The 17,410-nt window shown below is 39.0% G+C and overlaps 1 protein-coding gene and 1 pseudogene across 1 annotated transcript in view; one reads left to right on the top strand and one right to left on the bottom strand.

The window, feature by feature from the left end:
* Window positions 1-17,410, bottom strand: part of CFAP47 (cilia and flagella associated protein 47) — a 503,092-nt gene that overhangs the window by 395,727 nt on the left and 89,955 nt on the right. Inside the window, exon 22 of the mRNA XM_072744557.1 lies at window positions 317-458. Within this exon, the coding sequence (XP_072600658.1) occupies window positions 317-458 (142 nt within the window). The remainder of the gene's footprint in view (window positions 1-316; window positions 459-17,410) is intronic.
* Window positions 3,716-4,107, top strand: LOC112919088 (procathepsin L pseudogene; annotated as a pseudogene).

Below are 17,410 nucleotides of genomic sequence, written 5' to 3'. Positions count from 1 at the left end.
GTTTGGGAGTCACAGCTTTGGAAGTCTTTGCCCATGATCTCCTTAATAAAGTTTTCTTGTGCAACAACTTCACCTGGTGCAGTTTCTGTAACTCAATAAGGAGTGAACTTCACATGGATTTGGTTACACTATTTCTCAAAATTCATTCTCACAGGTACTATTTAAGTCACACACACAGGAATCATATCAGAGTTTTACCATCTAATACTTCTATTTTTAAAAAGTAAATAATCATATTCTAAATTTTTAAACTTTTAGCTGCTTAAGGATAAATATTTGGCATATGCACACCAAGTGAATGCTTCACATTACATACCAGTAGCTTGAACATAACACGGCCGAATAAGTGGTGTTTTCTTTGGAATCATAGGAGAATTTGACGAACAATACTGAGTGTAAAGTTCTGAAGCCTTGAAGAAATTAATTTGAACTTGAATGCTAAAGTCATATGTTGCCACCTGACAGACAAAAAAGAAATACATTACACCTGTGATTGTTTTTGCTATAAGAATTTTGTGATACTATTTTTATTGAATATAAAATGTACAACATGAAGATTCGGTACACATATCAAATGAAGTAACACCATAATCAAGCTAATTAACATATCCATCATCTCGCATAGTTACCCCTCACCTCATTGTGAGAACACATAGAATCTACCCTCTTAATAAATTTCAAGCGTAAAATGTAATATTGTTACCAGAATTACTATATGACCCAGCAATCTCACCCCTGGTATTTACCCAAAGGAACTGAAATCAGGATTTTGAAGATATTCCTTCACTCCTATGTTCACTGCAGCATTATTTACAATAGTCAAGACATGGAAATAACCTAAAAGTCCATCAAAGGATAAGTGGTTAAAGAAAATGTAGTATATGCATACAATGGAGTATCTTTCAGCTTTACAAATAGAAGGAAATTTTGCCATTTGCAACAATATGGATGAGCCTGCAGGTCATTATGCTAAGTGAATTAAATCTGACACAGCAAGTCAAATAATATATGATCTCATATGTAGAATCTAAAATTGTCAACTCATAGAAGCAGAAAACAGAATGGTGGTTACTAGGGACTAGAGAGGGAGATTGGGGAGATGTTGGTCAAGAGGTACAAAGTTTCAATTATACAAGATGAATAAGTTCTGGAGATCTAATGAAATACTATGGATGTAGCAAAACAGCAGTTTAAAAAAAGACATTTTCAAAAAGAAAATTATCTTGTGATGGTTAAAGTACTTCTTTTTTCCCAAAAAACCAAGACCTGGTTTATTTCTCATGAGTTTAAAAATAATTCTTAAAAATAAAAACAAATTTTAAAATAGTTTCTATTGATTCAAAATGGGCCAAAGACCTAAATATAAAACCTAAAACTATAAACCATTTAGGTGAAAAATCTTTGTAATCATTGGTTAGGCAAAGATTTCTTAAATACACTACTAAATAAATTATCCACAAAAGAAAAAATGATTAAATTATATTTTGTCAAAGTTAAAAACATCTTTTCTGTTAAATATAATGCTTAATAAGAAGCCAAAAACACATTTTTGACAAAAAAATCCAACTTATATCCAAAATATCTAAAAGAACACACAGAGATCAGTAAAAAGCAAAGTTTCTAATGAAAAACTAAGTAAAAGATATGAAAAAACAACTGAGAAAATATACATATGACATATTACCACAAGAAAAAATGTTTAATATCATCACACATTAGGGATATGTAAATTGATTCACAGGAGAGAATATACCTATCACAATGGCTTAAACGAAAATGGCATTACCAAGATGTGATAAAGATGTGAGCACCTTAACCATTTATACATTGTTGATAGGAATGCACAATTTCATAATAATTATGGAAAATAGTTTTCCACTTTCTTAGAAAATTATATATGGACTGAACATAAGGCCCACAATTCCTAATTCTAGGTTACCAAAGAGAAATAAACACTTGCATGTAAATATTTATAGTGGTCTTATGCATAATTACAAAAACCTGAAAACAACTCAAATTCCCTCCAAACAGTGAATGGACAACAGACTTTGGTAAATCCACACAAAAGAATACTTTTCAACAATGAAATGTAATGTACCAGTGTTCCACATAATAATATGGATGAATATCAAATGCATTATTCTAAGTAAGAGAAGCCAGGCTGAAAAGGCAACCTATCTTAATACTTCATTTAATATGATGTATAAGTGAAAAGGCAAAATTATACAAACAAAATGAGATCAGTGTTTGTCATGAACTGGAACTGGGGTAAAGGTTGACTGCAAACTGGTAAAATAAAAATTTAGAGAAGGTGATATGTGTTCTCTATAATTTTTAAAACAAATGAAAAAAAGTTAATGCTAATTCCTTACCTTTGGGTAGGATACAAGGCATTTGGATTGGAAAGGAAAGATTAAGACTATATGTATTTATAAATGAAATGATCCTGCATAGAGAAATTCACAAAGAATCCACAAATAAAGCTCTAGAGCTAATAAATGAATTCAGGAAAATTGCAACATACAAGGTCAACAAACAAAAATCAAATGTTCCTACACACCAGCAATGAATTCTGAAAAATAAAATAAGTAGACAGTTTCATTTAAAATAAGATGCAACAGACTCCTGGGCCTCGGCGATTGGTGGGGTGCGCCTGCACAGCTGTGGACGCTGCAGGTTTTTGAAACATAAATCCTTCACTCTTCTTGACTGCCCTTTGCAGGGAATAGTCTCAGCAGCTCCAAAACTTGATCAAAGCTTAAATGCACAATGGTACCAGTGGAAGGCAATGCACAGATTATATGCCATGAATGAAGAAGGATGGAGGAGAGCAGTGTGGGAGAAGAATATGAAAATGATTGAACTGCATAATCGGGAATATAGCCAAGGAAAACATGGCTTCACAATGGCAATGAATGCCTTTGGTTACATGACCAATGAAGAATTCAGGCAGGTGATGAATGGCTTTCAAAACCAGAAGCACAAGAAAGGGAAAGTGTTCCAAGAACCTCTCTTTGCTGAGATCCTCAAATCTGTGGACTGGAGAGAGAAAGGCTACGTAACTCCCGTGAAGAATCAAGGTCAATGTGGTTCTTGTTGGGCTTTTAGTGCAACTGGTGCCCTCAAAGGACAGATATTCCAGAAAACAGGCAAACTTGTGCCATTGAGAAGGAGCCTCAGTGCCCATTGAAAGATGAATGGATAAAGAAGATGTGGTCTATGTATACAATGGAATATTACTCAGCCATTAGAAACGACAAATACCCACCATTTGCTTTGACGTGGATGGAACTGGAGGGTATTATGCTGAGTGAAGTAAGTCATTCGGAAAAGGACAAACATTATATGGTCTCATTCATTTGGGGAATATAAAAAATAGTGAAAGGGAATAAAGGGGCAAGGAGAAAAAATGAGTGGGAAATATCAGAAAGGGAGACAGAACATGAGAGACTCCTAACTCTGGGAAACGAACAAGGGGTGGTAGAAAGGGAGGTGGGCGGGGGGTGGGGGTGACTGGGTGATGGGCACTGAGGGGGGCACTTGATGGGATGAGCCCTGGGTGTTATTCTATATGTTGGCAAATTGAACACCAATAAAAAATAAATTTAAAAAAAAGAATAATTAAAAAAAAAAAAAAAAACTTGTGCCACTGAGTGAGCAGAACCTGGTGGACTGCTCTCAGGCTCAAGGCAACAAGGGCTGCAATGGTGGCCTCATGGATAACGCCTTCCAGTACGTTAAGGACAATGGAGGCCTGGACTCAGAGGAATGTTATCCGTATATTGGAAGGGACACAGATATCTGTAACTACAAGCCTGAGTGTTCTGCTGCCAATGACACTGGCTTCGTGGACATCCCTCAACGGGAGAAGGCCCTAATGAAGGCAGTGGCAACTCTAGGGCCCATCTCCATTGTTACTGATGCAGGTCATCAGTCTTTCCAGTTCTATAAATCAGGCATTTATTTTGATTCAGACTGCAGCAGCAAAGATCTAGATCATGGTGTTATGGTGGTTGGCTATGGCTTTGAAGGAACAGATTCAAATAATAAATTTTGGATTGTCAAGAACAGTTGGGATCCAGAATAGGGCTGGAATGGCTATGTAAAAATGGCCAAAGGCCAGAACAACCACTGTGGAATTGCCACAGAGCCAGCTATCCCACTGCGTGAGCTGATGGACCACAGGATTAGAGGACTTGAGGACAGCATATCTGGAGGAATTTTATCTTAAAACTGACCAAACCCTTATTGTGTAGGATAAGACACTTGAATCATTGAGGATCCAAGTTGTGATTCGAATTCTGTGACATTTTTATCAGGGTAAAACATTACCACTACTTTAGTTACTGTTATATATGGCTTTATAATGTTGAAGGCTCATTACTTAATTCTAAGACTTTTGACTTTTCATTTTTTCAAAGAATATATAAAACTTTACCTTTTGAAATAAATTTTAATTCAATATGTAAAGAAATAAAATAAAATTAAATAAAATGAGATGCAAGAGGTGTCTAGGTGGCTCAGTCAGGCATCTGATTTTGGATTTTGGCTTAGGTCATGATCTCAGAGTCATGAGATCAAGTCCCATCTGGGGCTCCACCCTCAACACATAAGTCTACTTCTCCCCTTTTCCCTCTGCCCCTCCCCCTGTTCACACATGTTTGCTCACTCTCTCTCTCATTTTCTCTCAAATAAATTAATTTTAAAAATAAAATCCAAAAGAAGAAAATTTCTAGAAATGTGTCCAAGTTCTGACAAACTTGTACAATGAAAACAGCAAAATATTGTTGAAAGAAATAAAAGAAGTTCTACAAAAATGGAAAGACATCCAATGTTCATTGATTGAAAAATTTAGTATTGTTCAGATGTCAGTACTACACTAAACAATCTACAATTCATAGCAATCCCTATCAGAATTCTGATGGCCATTTTTGGAAAACTGGATAAGCTAACCATTTAATTCATAATAGTAAGGCTCCAAATAGCCAAAACAACCTGGAAAAAGGATGAAGGTGGAAAACTCATACTTCTCAGTTTCAAAACTTATTATAAAGCTACAGTAATCAAAACAGTATGATACTTGCATAAGAGTAAACATGTAGACAACTGGAATAGAGTGTCCAGAAACAAAACATACATCTACAGGCAATTAATTTTTTATAAGGGCACCAGGCCCTTATCTCATTCCACACACCAAATTGACTCAAAATGGATTAAAAACCTAAACATAGACCTAAAACTATAAAACTTGAAGAAGAAAACCTAGGGGAAAACTTTATAACATTAGAATTGGCAATGATTTCTTATATATGACACGAAAGTACAGGCAACAAAAGAAAAATAGACGAAAGAGACTATATCCAACACAAAATATCTGTTCATCAAAGTAAACAATCAACAGAGTGAAAAGGCAACCTGTGAAATGAAAGTATTTGCGAACCATACATTTGATAAAGGATTGATGACCAAGAAAGCTTTGGAGGGGAGGGGCAAGATGGCGGCAGAGTAGGGTCTCCAAGTCACTTGTCCTCAACAAATTACCTAGAAAACCATCCAATCATCCTGAAAATCTACGAATTCGGCCTGAGATTTAAAGAGAGACCAGCTGGAACGCTACAGTGAGAAGAGTTCGCGCTTCTATCAAGGTAGGAAGACGGGGAAAAAGAAATAAAGGAACAAAAGGCCTCCAAGGGGGAGGGGCCCGCGAGGAGCCGGGCTGAGGCCGGGGCGAGTGTCCCCAGGACAGGAGAGGAGAGCCCCGTCCCGGAGGAGCAGGAGCTGCACCAACCTTCCCGGGGGAAAGGCCTCCCGGGGAATTGGAGCAGGATCCCCAGAAAGGCGGGGATGCCCTCGGGCTCCCTGGGACAGTAACAGAGGAACTGCGCCCCGGGAGAGTGCGCCGAGCTCCCTAACGGCTGCAGCGCTCGGCGGGACCCGGAGCAGCTCGGAGGGGCTCGGGCGGCGGCTCCGCGGAGGGGGCTGCGCGGCTCCGGGAACAGCTCGGAGGGGCTCGGGCGGCGGCTCCGCGGAGGGGGCTGCGGGGCTCCGGGAGCAGCTCGGTGGCGGCGGCTCGGGCGGAGGAAGAAGCTCCACGGAGGGGGCGGCGCGACTCCGGGAACAGCTCGGAGGGGCTCGGGCGGCGGCTCCGCGGAGGGGGCTGCACCGCCAGGAGCGCGAATCCAACAGCGCAGGCTCCGGAGCACAGGGCGCCGGGACACAGCCCAGGATCCGGCCTCCCCCGGAACAGGCAGAAGCCGGGAGGGCCCAGGACAGCAAGGACGCTCCTGCCCCGAGCTGAGCAGATCAGCGGCCCCGCCCCGGAGCCTCCAGGCCCTGCAGACGGAGAGCCCCGGAGCTACTGCGGGGGCTGACTCCAGGGCCCCAGAGCTGCCCCCGCCACTGTGGCTTCCTCCCGGGGCCTCACGGGGTGAACAACCCCCACTGAGCCCTGCACCAGGCAGAGGCAGAGCAGCTCCCCCAAGTGCTCACACCTGAGAATCAGCACAGCAGGCCCCTCCCCCAGAAGACCAGAGACACGGACAAGTTCCAAGGGAAGTCAAGGGAATAAAGTACACAGAATCGGAAGATACTCCCCCGTGGTTTTTTTGTTTTTTGTTTTTTGTTTTTTGTTTTGTTTTGTGCTTTTTTTTTCTCTCTCTTCTTGATTTCTGATTGCTTCCCCCACCCCCCCTTTTTTTTTCTTTTTTCTCCTTTCTTTCTTTTTCTTTCTTCTCTTTTTCCCCTATTTTTTCTTCTTTCTCTTTTTTCTTTTTCTCTTTTCTTTCCTTCTCTCTCTTTTTCTCCTTTTCCCAATACAACTTGTTTTTGGCCACTCTGCACTGAGCAAAATGACTAGAAGGAAAACCTCACCTCAAAAAAAAGAATCAGAAACAGCCCTCTCTCCCACAGAGTTACAAAATATGGATTACAATTCAATGTCAGAAAGCCAATTCAGAAGCACTATTTTACAGCTACTGGTGGCTCTAGAAAAAACCATAAAGGACTCAAGAGACTTCATGACTGCAGAATTTAGATCCAATCAGGCAGAAATTAAAAATCAATTAAATGAGATGCAATCCAAGCTAGAAGTCCTAACGACGAGGCTTGACGAGGTGGAAGAACGAGTGAGTGACATAGAAGACAAGTTGATGGCAAAGAGGGAAACTGAGGAAAAAAGAGACAGGCAATTAAAAGACCATGAGGATAGATTAAGGGAAATAAATGATAGCCTGAGGAAGAAAAACCTACGTTTAATTGGGGTTCCTGAGGGCGCCGAAAGGGCCAGAGGGCCAGAATATGTATTTGAACAAATCCTAGCTGAAAACTTTCCGAATCTGGGAAGGGAAACAGGCATTCAGATCCAGGAAATAGAGAGATCCCCCCCTAAAATCAACAAAAACCATTCAACACCTCGACATTTAATAGTGAAGCTTGCAAATTCCAAAGATAAGGAGAAGATCCTTAAAGCAGCAAGAGAAAAAAAGTCCCTGACTTTTATGGGGAGGAATATTAGGGTAACAGCAGACCTCTCCACAGAGACCTGGCAGGCCAGAAAGGACTGGCAGGATATATTCAGGGTCCTAAATGAAAAGAACATGCAACCAAGAATACTTTACCCAGCAAGGCTTTCATTCAAAATGGAAGGAGAGATAAAGAGCTTCCAAGACAGGCAGGAACTGAAAGAATATGTAACCTCCAAACCAGCTCTGCAAGAAATTTTAAGGGGGACTCTTAAGATTCCCCTTTAAGAAGAAGTTCAGTGGAACAATCCACAAAAACAAGGACTGAATAGATATGATGACACTAAACTCATATCTATCAATAGTAACTCTGAATGTGAACGGGCTTAATGACGCCATCAAAAGGCGCAGGGTTTCAGACTGGATAAAAAAGCAGGACCCATCTATTTGCTGTCTACAAGAGACTCATTTTAGACAGAAGGACACCTACAACCTGAAAATAAAAGGTTGGAGAACCATTTACCATTCAAATGGTCCTCAAAAGAAAGCAGGGGTTGCCATCCTTATATCAGATAAATTAAAATTTACCCCGAAGACTATAGTGAGAGATGAAGAGGGACACTATCTCATACTCAAAGGATCTATCCAACAAGAGGACTTAACAATCCTCAATATATATGCCCCGAATGTGGGAGCTGCCAAATATTTAAAGCAATTAATAACCAAACTCAAGAAATACCTTGATAATAATACACTTATACTTGGTGACTTCAATCTAGCTCTTTCTACCCTGGATAGGTCTTCTAAGCACAACATCTCCAAAGAAACGAGAGCTTTAAATGATACACTGGACCAGATGGATTTCACAGATATCTACAAAACTTTACATCCAAACTCAACTGAATACACATTCTTCTCAAGTGCACATGGAACTTTCTCCAGAATAGACCACATACTGGGTCACAAATCGGGTCTGAACCGATACCAAAAGATCGGGATAGTCCCCTGTATATTCTCAGACCATAATGCCTTGAAATTAGAACTTAATCACAACAAGAAGTATGGAAGGACCACAAACACGTGGAGGTGAAGGACCATCCTGCTAAAAGATGAAAAGGTCAACCAGGAAATTAAGGAAGAATTAAAAAGATTCATGGAAACTAATGAGAATGAAGATACAACCGTTCAAAATCTTTGGGATGCAGCAAAAGCAGTCCTGAGGGGGAAATACATCGCAATACAAGCATCCATTCAAAAACTGGAAAGATCTCAAATTCAAAAGCTCACCTTACACATAAAGGAACTAGAGAAAAAGCAACAAATAGACCCCACCCCCAGCAGAAGAAGAGAGTTAATTAAAATTCGAGCAGAACTCAATGATATTGAGACCAAAAGAACTGTGGAACAGATCAACAGAACCAGGAGTTGGTTCTTTGAAAGAATTAATAAGATAGATAAACCATTAGCCAACCTTATTAAAAAGAAGAGAGAAAAGACTCAAATTAATAAAATCATGAATGAGAAAGGGGACATCACTACCAACACCAAGGAAATACAAACGATTTTAAAAACATATTATGAACAGCTGTACGCCAATAAATTAGGAAATCTAGAAGAAATGGACGCATTCCTGGAAAGCCACAAACTACCAAAACTGGAGCAGGAAGAAATAGAAAACCTGAACAGGCCAATAACCAGGGAGGAAATTGAAGCAGTCATCAAAAACCTCCCAAGACACAAGAGTCCAGGGCCAGATGGCTTCCCAGGGGAATTCTATCAAACGTTTAAAGAAGAAATCATACCTATTCTACTAAAGCTGTTTGGAAAGATAGAAAGAGATGGAGTACTTCCAAATTCGTTCTATGAGGCCAGCATCACCTTAATTCCGAAACCAGACAAAGACCCCACCAAAAAGGAGAATTACAGACCAATATCCCTGATGAACATGGATGCAAAAATTCTCAACAAGATACTAGCCAATAGGATCCAACAACACATTAAGAAAATTAATCACCATGACCAAGTAGGATTTCTCCCCGGGACACAAGGCTGGTTCAACACTCGTAAAACCATCAATGTGATTCATCATATCAGCAAGAGAAAAACCAAGAACCATATGATACTCTCATTAGATGCAGAGAAAGCATTTGACAAAATACAGCATCCATTCCTGATCAAAACCCTTCAGAGTGTTGGGATAGAGGGAACTTTCCTCGACATCTTAAAAGCCATCTACGAAAAGCCCACAGCAAATATCATTCTCAATGGGGAAGCACTGGGAGCCTTTCCCCTAAGATCAGGAACAAGACAGGGATGTCCACTCTCACCACTGCTGTTCAACATAGTTCTGGAAGTCCTCGCCTCAGCAATCAGACAACAAAAAGACATTAAAGGCATTCAAATTGGCAAAGAAGAAGTCAAACTCTCCCTCTTCGCCGATGACATGATACTCTACATAGAAAACCCAAAAGCCTCCACCCCAAGATTGCTAGAACTCATACAGCAATTTGGTAGCGTGGCAGGATACAAAATCAATGCCCAGAAATCAATGGCATTTCTATACACTAACAATGAGACTGAAGAAAGAGAAATTAAGGAGTCAATCCCATTTACAATTGCACCCAAAAGCATAAGATACCTAGGAATAAATCTAACCAAAGAGGTAAAAGATCTATACCCTAAAAACTATAGAACACTTCTGAAAGAAATTGAGGAAGACACAAAGAGATGGAAAAATATTCCATGCTCATGGATTGGCAGAATTAATATTGTAAAAATGTCAATGTTACCCAGGGCAATTTATACGTTTAATGCAATCCCTATCAAAATACCATGGACTTTCTTCAGAGAGTTAGAACAAATTATTTTAAGATTTGTGTGGAATCAGAAAAGACCCCGAATAGCCAGGGGAATTTTAAAAAAGAAAACCATAGCTGGGGGCATCCCAATGCCAGATTTCAGGTTGTACTACAAAGCTGTGGTCATCAAGACAGTGTGGTACTGGCACAAAAATAGACACATAGATCAATGGAACAGAATAGAGAACCCAGAAGTGGACCCTGAAATGTACGGTCATCTAATATTCGATAAAGGAAAGACTATCCATTGGAAGAAAGACAGTCTCTTCAATAAATGGTGCTGGGAAAATTGGACATCCACATGCAGAAGAATGAAACTGGACCACTCTCTTTCACCATACACAAAGATAAACTCAAAATGGATGAGAGATCTAAATGTGAGACAAGAGTCCATCAAAATCCTAGAGGAGAACACAGGCGACACCCTTTTTGAACTTGGCCACAGTAACTTCTTGCAAGATACATCCACAAAGGCAAAAGAATCAAAAGCAAAAATGAACTATTGGGACTTCATCAAGATAAGAAGCTTTTGCACAGCAAAGGATACAGTCAACAAAACTAAAAGACAACCTACAGAATGGGAGAAGATATTTGCAAATGACATATCAGATAAAGGGCTAGTTTCCAAAATCTATAAAGAACTTATTAAACTCAACACCAAAGAAACAAACAATCCAATCATGAAATGGGCAAAAGACATGAAGAGAAATCTCACAGAGGAAGACATGTACATGGCCAACAAGCACATGAGAAAATGCTCTGCATCACTTGCCATCAGGGAAATACAAATCAAAACCACAATGAGATACCACCTCACACCAGTGAGAATGGGGAAAATTAACAAGGCAGGAAACAACAAATGTTGGAGAGGATGTGGAGAAAAGGGAACCCTCTTACACTGTTGGTGGGACTGTGAACTGGTGCAGCCACTCTGGAAAACTGTGTGGAGGTTCCTCAAAGAGTTAAAAATAGACCTGCCCTACGACCCAGCAATTGCACTGTTGGGGATTTACCCCAAAGATTCAGATGCAATGAAACGTCGGGACACCTGCACCCCGATGTTTCTATCAGCAATGGCCACAATAGCCAAACTGTGGAAGGAGCCTCGGTGTCCATCGAAAGATGAATGGATAAAGAAGATGTGGTCTATGTATACAATGGAATATTACTCAGCAATTAGAAACGACAAATACCCACCATTTGCTTCAACGTGGATGGAACTGGAGGGTATTATGCTGAGTGAAATAAGTCAGTCGGAGAAGGACAAACAGTGTATGTTCTCATTCATTTGGGGAATATGAATAATAGTGAAAGGGAATATAAAGGAAGGGAAAAGAAATGTTGGGAAATATCAGGAAGGGAGACAGAACATAAAGACTCCTAACTCGGGAAACGAACTAGGGGTGGTGGAAGGGGAGGAGGGCGGGTGTTGGAGGGGAATGGGTGACGGGCACTGAGGTGGACACTTGACGGGATGAGCACTGGGTGTTTTTCTGTATGTTGGTAAATTGAACACCAATAAAAGTTAATTAAAAAAAAAAAAAAAAAAAAAAGGATTGATGACCAGAATATATAAAGAACTATAACTCGACAACAAGAAAATAATCATTCGATTTTAAAAAGGGCAAAGGTCTTGAGTGGGTATTTCCCCAAAAATGATATACAGATGGTCAAAAAGTATCTGAAAAGATACTCGATAACAATAATTATCAGAGGAATGCAAATCAAAACCATAATAAGATATCACCTCACACCCATTATCATGGCTGTGATCAAAAATCCAGAAAATAGTAAGTGTTGGTGTAAATGTGGAGAAACTGGAGCAACTGTACAGTATTGGTGGGAGAGTAAAACAGTGCTAACCATATGGAAAACAGTATGGAGGTTCTTTAGGAAATTAAATATAGAGTTACCATTTAATCTATCAATCTCACTTCTAGGTATATATTTAAAAGATCTGAAAGCAGGGTCTTGAAAAGATATTTGTAGATCCATTTCCATAATAGCACTATTTAAAATAGCTGAGAAGTAGATGCAAAACAAATGTCCATAGACAGATGAATGGATAAACAAAATCTAGTATAAATATTGCTTTGGCTTAAGAATAAACGAAATCCTGTCATATGCTATATGAATGATCTTTTTTTTTTAAGATCTTATTTATTTATTCATGAGAGACACAGAGAGGAAGAGAGAGAGAGAGGCAGAGGCAGAGGCAGAGGGAGAAGCAGGCTCCATGCAGGGAGCCCGACGCGGGACTCGATCCCTGGTCTCCAGGATCAGGCCCTGGGCTGAAGGTGGTGCTAAACTGCTGAGTCACCCGGGCTGCCCCTGATCTTTTGAGGATATTATGCTAAGTGAAATAATTCAGTCACCAAAAGACGAATACTACTCTCCCACTTATATGAGGCATCTAAAGTAGTCAATTTTATAGAAACATAAAGTAGAATGGTGGTTGCCCAGGTTTGGAGGAAAACGGCAAAAAGGAGTTATTTTTAAATGGGTATAGAGTTTCAGATCTGCAAGATGAAAAAGTTCTAGAGATCTTTCACAACATGGATACAATTTAGCACTTAAGATAGTCGTCAAATTTTATGTTACATGTTTTTTCTACCACAATAAAAATGAAAACCCAAAACATTGTGCTAAGTGAAAAAACCCACATGCAAATGGCCACATATTGTATAATTCCTTTCATATGAAATAATCCAGAAGAGATAGATCCAGAGAGATTGAATACAGATTGGTGGCTGTCAGTGGCTAGTGGAAAGAGAGGTGAGGAGAAACTGCTTTAATAAGTTAAGGGTTGTGCTTTGTAGTGTTTGAAATGTTTTGAAATGGGACAGAAGGAATGGTTATACCATACTGTAAAGGCACTAAATGCCACTGAATTGTTTACTTTAAAAATGGTTAATTTTGTTATATAAATTTCCTCTCAATAAATTATTTCTTAAAAATAAAGAGATTAAGCAGAGATTCTTAAAAATAAAGGAGGGAGAAGTCAATCAAAGGTAAAAATCCTAACCCCCAAAGATAATAGTATTGGGAGGTAGGGCCTTCGCGAGGTCCTTAGCCATGAGTGTGGAGCCCGCATGATTGGGATTAGTGCCTTATAAAAGAGACTGCTGGAAATCCCTAACTCCTTCCACCATGTGAGCACATGTCAAAGATTCTGTAATCCAGAAGAGGACCTTCCTCTACCTTGCTGGTGCCATGATCCTGGACTTCCAGACTCCAAAACTGTGATAAATAAATTTGTGTTGTTTACAAACTACTCAGTCTGTGGTACTTTGTTATAGCACCTGAATAGACTGAGACACTGGCCATACCACTGAGAATTCCATCTCTTGTCACAGAATCTTTTTAAAATAGACTGTTCTCCTAACAGAATTATAGAAGCAAGAAAATACTATAGCCTGTTTTATTTTCATGAATGTTTCATTTATTTTGACAAATCAGAGCAAGCAACTCATTCCCATGATATTCTATTTCTGCAATGACACCAATACGCAGATGTCAAAGAGTAAATTGAATAAAGATATATTTCGTGTATAAATACTACCTGGTTTCATATATCAGTCCTTAAAACAATTTTGCTTGACTTGATTTCCCCTAGAATTTGTCATTATTAATCATCAGTAACTAGTTATATTTTTGTCCCATTTCTTTGTTTCCTCTTCTGGTTTATGTTTTTTTTCTTTGAGTATTAATATAAATCAATACTAACTATCATACGTATTTTAATGGTATTTATATTATCTTTAGGTTACTATCTTATTCTTTAAGTTCTAGGTTTTTTCATATAATATAAATATATATTTTAAAGTCAAATATATTTCCCAAACCATTATCCTCATCTGACTGGAATGGATGGAAGTGGATTCCCAATGGAAGAAGCTGAGGGGAATGGAAGAAGGGACCAATGGAAACCTGAAGACAAGGAAATGGGAGGCCAGGGTTCTGGATGGATCTTCATATGAATACTGAAATCACTCAGAAAATTAGAGGAGTAGAGTATAGACTATACAATGAGACTGGCTGTAGCAATGTCCAGAGATTACTACTCTGAGTAAGGGAAAATGGTAAACTCATATAATATGAAGTTCAAAGAAGCAGCCATTTTTAACAGATAAAGACCATCTAGAAAAATCCACCCAGGGAGCAAGACTTCCAGAAAGTATCACCTCTAGAGCCACACCCAGACCCAAAGGAAAGGCTGCATAAGAAGCAGTGCCCTAAAGAGAGCCACGTTCATCATATGAAGAAACTATGAAGGGAAAGGAAGCTCGAAAAACCACTGAAGACATGTAAATATAGGGATCCTAGAAGGCAAATAGGAAAGGGGAAAAAGCCAAATGTGAGGGAGCTCAGAGCTAGTGGGGATGAGAATCTATTCACAGAGAGCTCCACTTGGGGGGATGATTGAGGTACAGTGTGATCATGATGGGTTAAAATTCTGACAGTCACTGAGTACTGAATCTTGACTGCCACTGGAACTAGCACTTGGTCCCAAAGTCAGGGATGATAGGAGCAGAAGATGGGAGTGGTGAGAGAGGCTTAACACAAAGCATGACTGTGGGCTTCATTTGAGAATGTCTGATGTTGTAGATGATAACGTTGGTAATTCTCAAGATAATTTGATATACTTATCTCAGCCCTTAACTATCTCTTTGATTTTAAGTGTGAGACCTTCTTTCCTCTCAGAACATATATATTTTCTAAAACTGTGTGCTGAATTTACAGAGCAGAGATTCATTCTCTGCCTTCTCTAATTGCCAGTTGCGTGTATGTGGGAAATTATACTAGACTTGCTTTCTCATAACTCACATCTTCGCAGACAATTTACATAAAATGAGTTTATACCTAAAGTAGCCCTGTAATTACTTAGAATGCAAAATTCAGAGGTTAATGATTTCTCTACTCACATCTATCCTCTCAACAGAACTGAAAGAATATAAGATTTAACACTTTATACAGAAACTCAGTGACACAGAGGGAGAAAAGGAAATGAGGGCTATCACTGTGAAACCACTGAACTATCTAATGAAGAGGGAAATCTTGGAAAGTTTTGTGATATGTGCTACACTAATTACTTTCCTAGTTGGTGTCATTCAAACAGAGGAATACCTCAAATTGAAAAATTATATTCTGATGAAGATTTCAGTCCCCCAGCCAGTACTGATAGACAAAAATATTTATGGTGCAGGTGTCACTCAAATGTCCTCTCTTTTAGTCCTTCAAGGATCATACTAGCTTCCTGTAAGAATGATTATAAATCCAGAATAACCACAGCAAAAAGTTTACTCAGAGGTGGCATATCCTTAAAGGATAAAGGTTGATAGAAAAAGGAAAAAAGTGAAAAAATTTAACAATTCTCCCTCTAAAAAAAAAAATAAAATAAAAACAATTCTCCCTCATTTTCAAGAGCTTTAGGGCAAATATAGAGGAGGATAGATGAGAACCTCAAAGCAACCAACCCACTGTAGATTAGCCTGTGCCACAGAGCAGAATCTGGGCCATAGAGGCAGGAAAACTAAGAGTAAAAACCAGGAAATACTTATATCATATACAACCTTCTGTCATATACAACCTTCTGTGATGACAAAATGTTCTACACTTTCCAACAGCCATGTGTGGATCCTGAGAACTTGAAATGTGGCTATCTTGACAAAGGAAATGCATTTTTAATTTTATTTAACTTTAAAGTTTAAATATCCAAACATAGCTAGTGGCTATCATATAAGGAAGTACAACTCTATACACTGACTCAGAAGACAAAAGACATATGAGTAGACCACAAGGAAAGGAGAAACTTGAATGACAGTGTAAACAAACCATTCTAGTCAGAGATGCCAAACACAACTATAATTTCCCACTAGCATTTTTAATTGCATCCAAACCTTGTACAACCCAGAGCAATTTACACATTCAATGGAATCTCTATCAAAATACCATGGAATTTCTTCACAGACTTGGAACAAATAATCCTAAGATTTGTATGGAACCAGAAAAGACCTCAAATAACCAGAATGTTGAAAAAGAAAACCAAAACTAGGGGCATCACAATGCCTGTGACCACAAGCTATATTACAAAGCTGTGATCATCAAGATACCATGGTACTGGCACAAAAACAGACACATAGATCAACAGAACAGAATAGAGAACCCAGAAATGGACCATCAACTCTATGGTCAACTCATCTCCGACAAATCAGGGAAGAATATCCACTGGAAAAAAGTCTCTTCAATAAATGGTGTTGGGAAAATTGGACAGCCACATGCAGAAGAATGAAACTGGACCATTCTCTTACACCATACACAAACATAACCTCAAAATGGTTGGAAGATGTAAATGTAAGATAAGAATCCACGAAAATCCTAGAGTAGAACACAGGAAGCAACCTTTTTGAACTCTTGCAAAACACATCTAGAAAGGCAAGGGAAACAAAAGCAAAAGTGAACTATTAGGACTTCATCAAAATAAAAAGCTCTACACATCAAAGGAAACAGTCAACAAAACTAAAAGACAACCTGCAGAATGGGAGAAGATATTTATAAATGATATAACAGATAAAGGGCTAGTATCCAAGATCTGTAAAGAACTTATCAAAATCAACACCCAAAAAACAATCTAGTCAAGGAATGGGCAGAAGACATGAACAGACATTTCTCCAAAGAAGACCTACACATGGTCAACAAGCATATGAAAAAAATGTTCCACATCACTTGTCATCAGGGAAATACAAATCAAAACCACAATGAAATACTACTTTACACCAGTGAGAATGGCTAAAATTAAGACAGGAAACAACAAATGCTGGTGAGGGTGTGGAGAAAGAGGAAACCTCTTGCACCATTGGTGGGAATACAATCTGGTACAGCCACTCTGGAAAAAAGTGTGAAGATTCCTCAAGAAGTTAAAAATAGAGCTACCCTATGACCCAGCAATTGCACTACTGGGTATTTACCCCAGAGATACAGATGTAGTGAAATGACAGGACACCAGCACCCCAATGTTCATAGCAGTAATGTCCACAATAGCCAAATTGTGGAAGGAGCTATGATGTCCTTCAACAGATAAATGGATAAAGG

The sequence above is a fragment of the Vulpes vulpes genome, chromosome X (genome assembly GCF_048418805.1).
Source record: "Vulpes vulpes isolate BD-2025 chromosome X, VulVul3, whole genome shotgun sequence".
Classification (NCBI taxonomy): domain Eukaryota; kingdom Metazoa; phylum Chordata; class Mammalia; order Carnivora; family Canidae; genus Vulpes; species Vulpes vulpes.
This window is presented reverse-complemented; position numbering and strand designations above follow the sequence as displayed.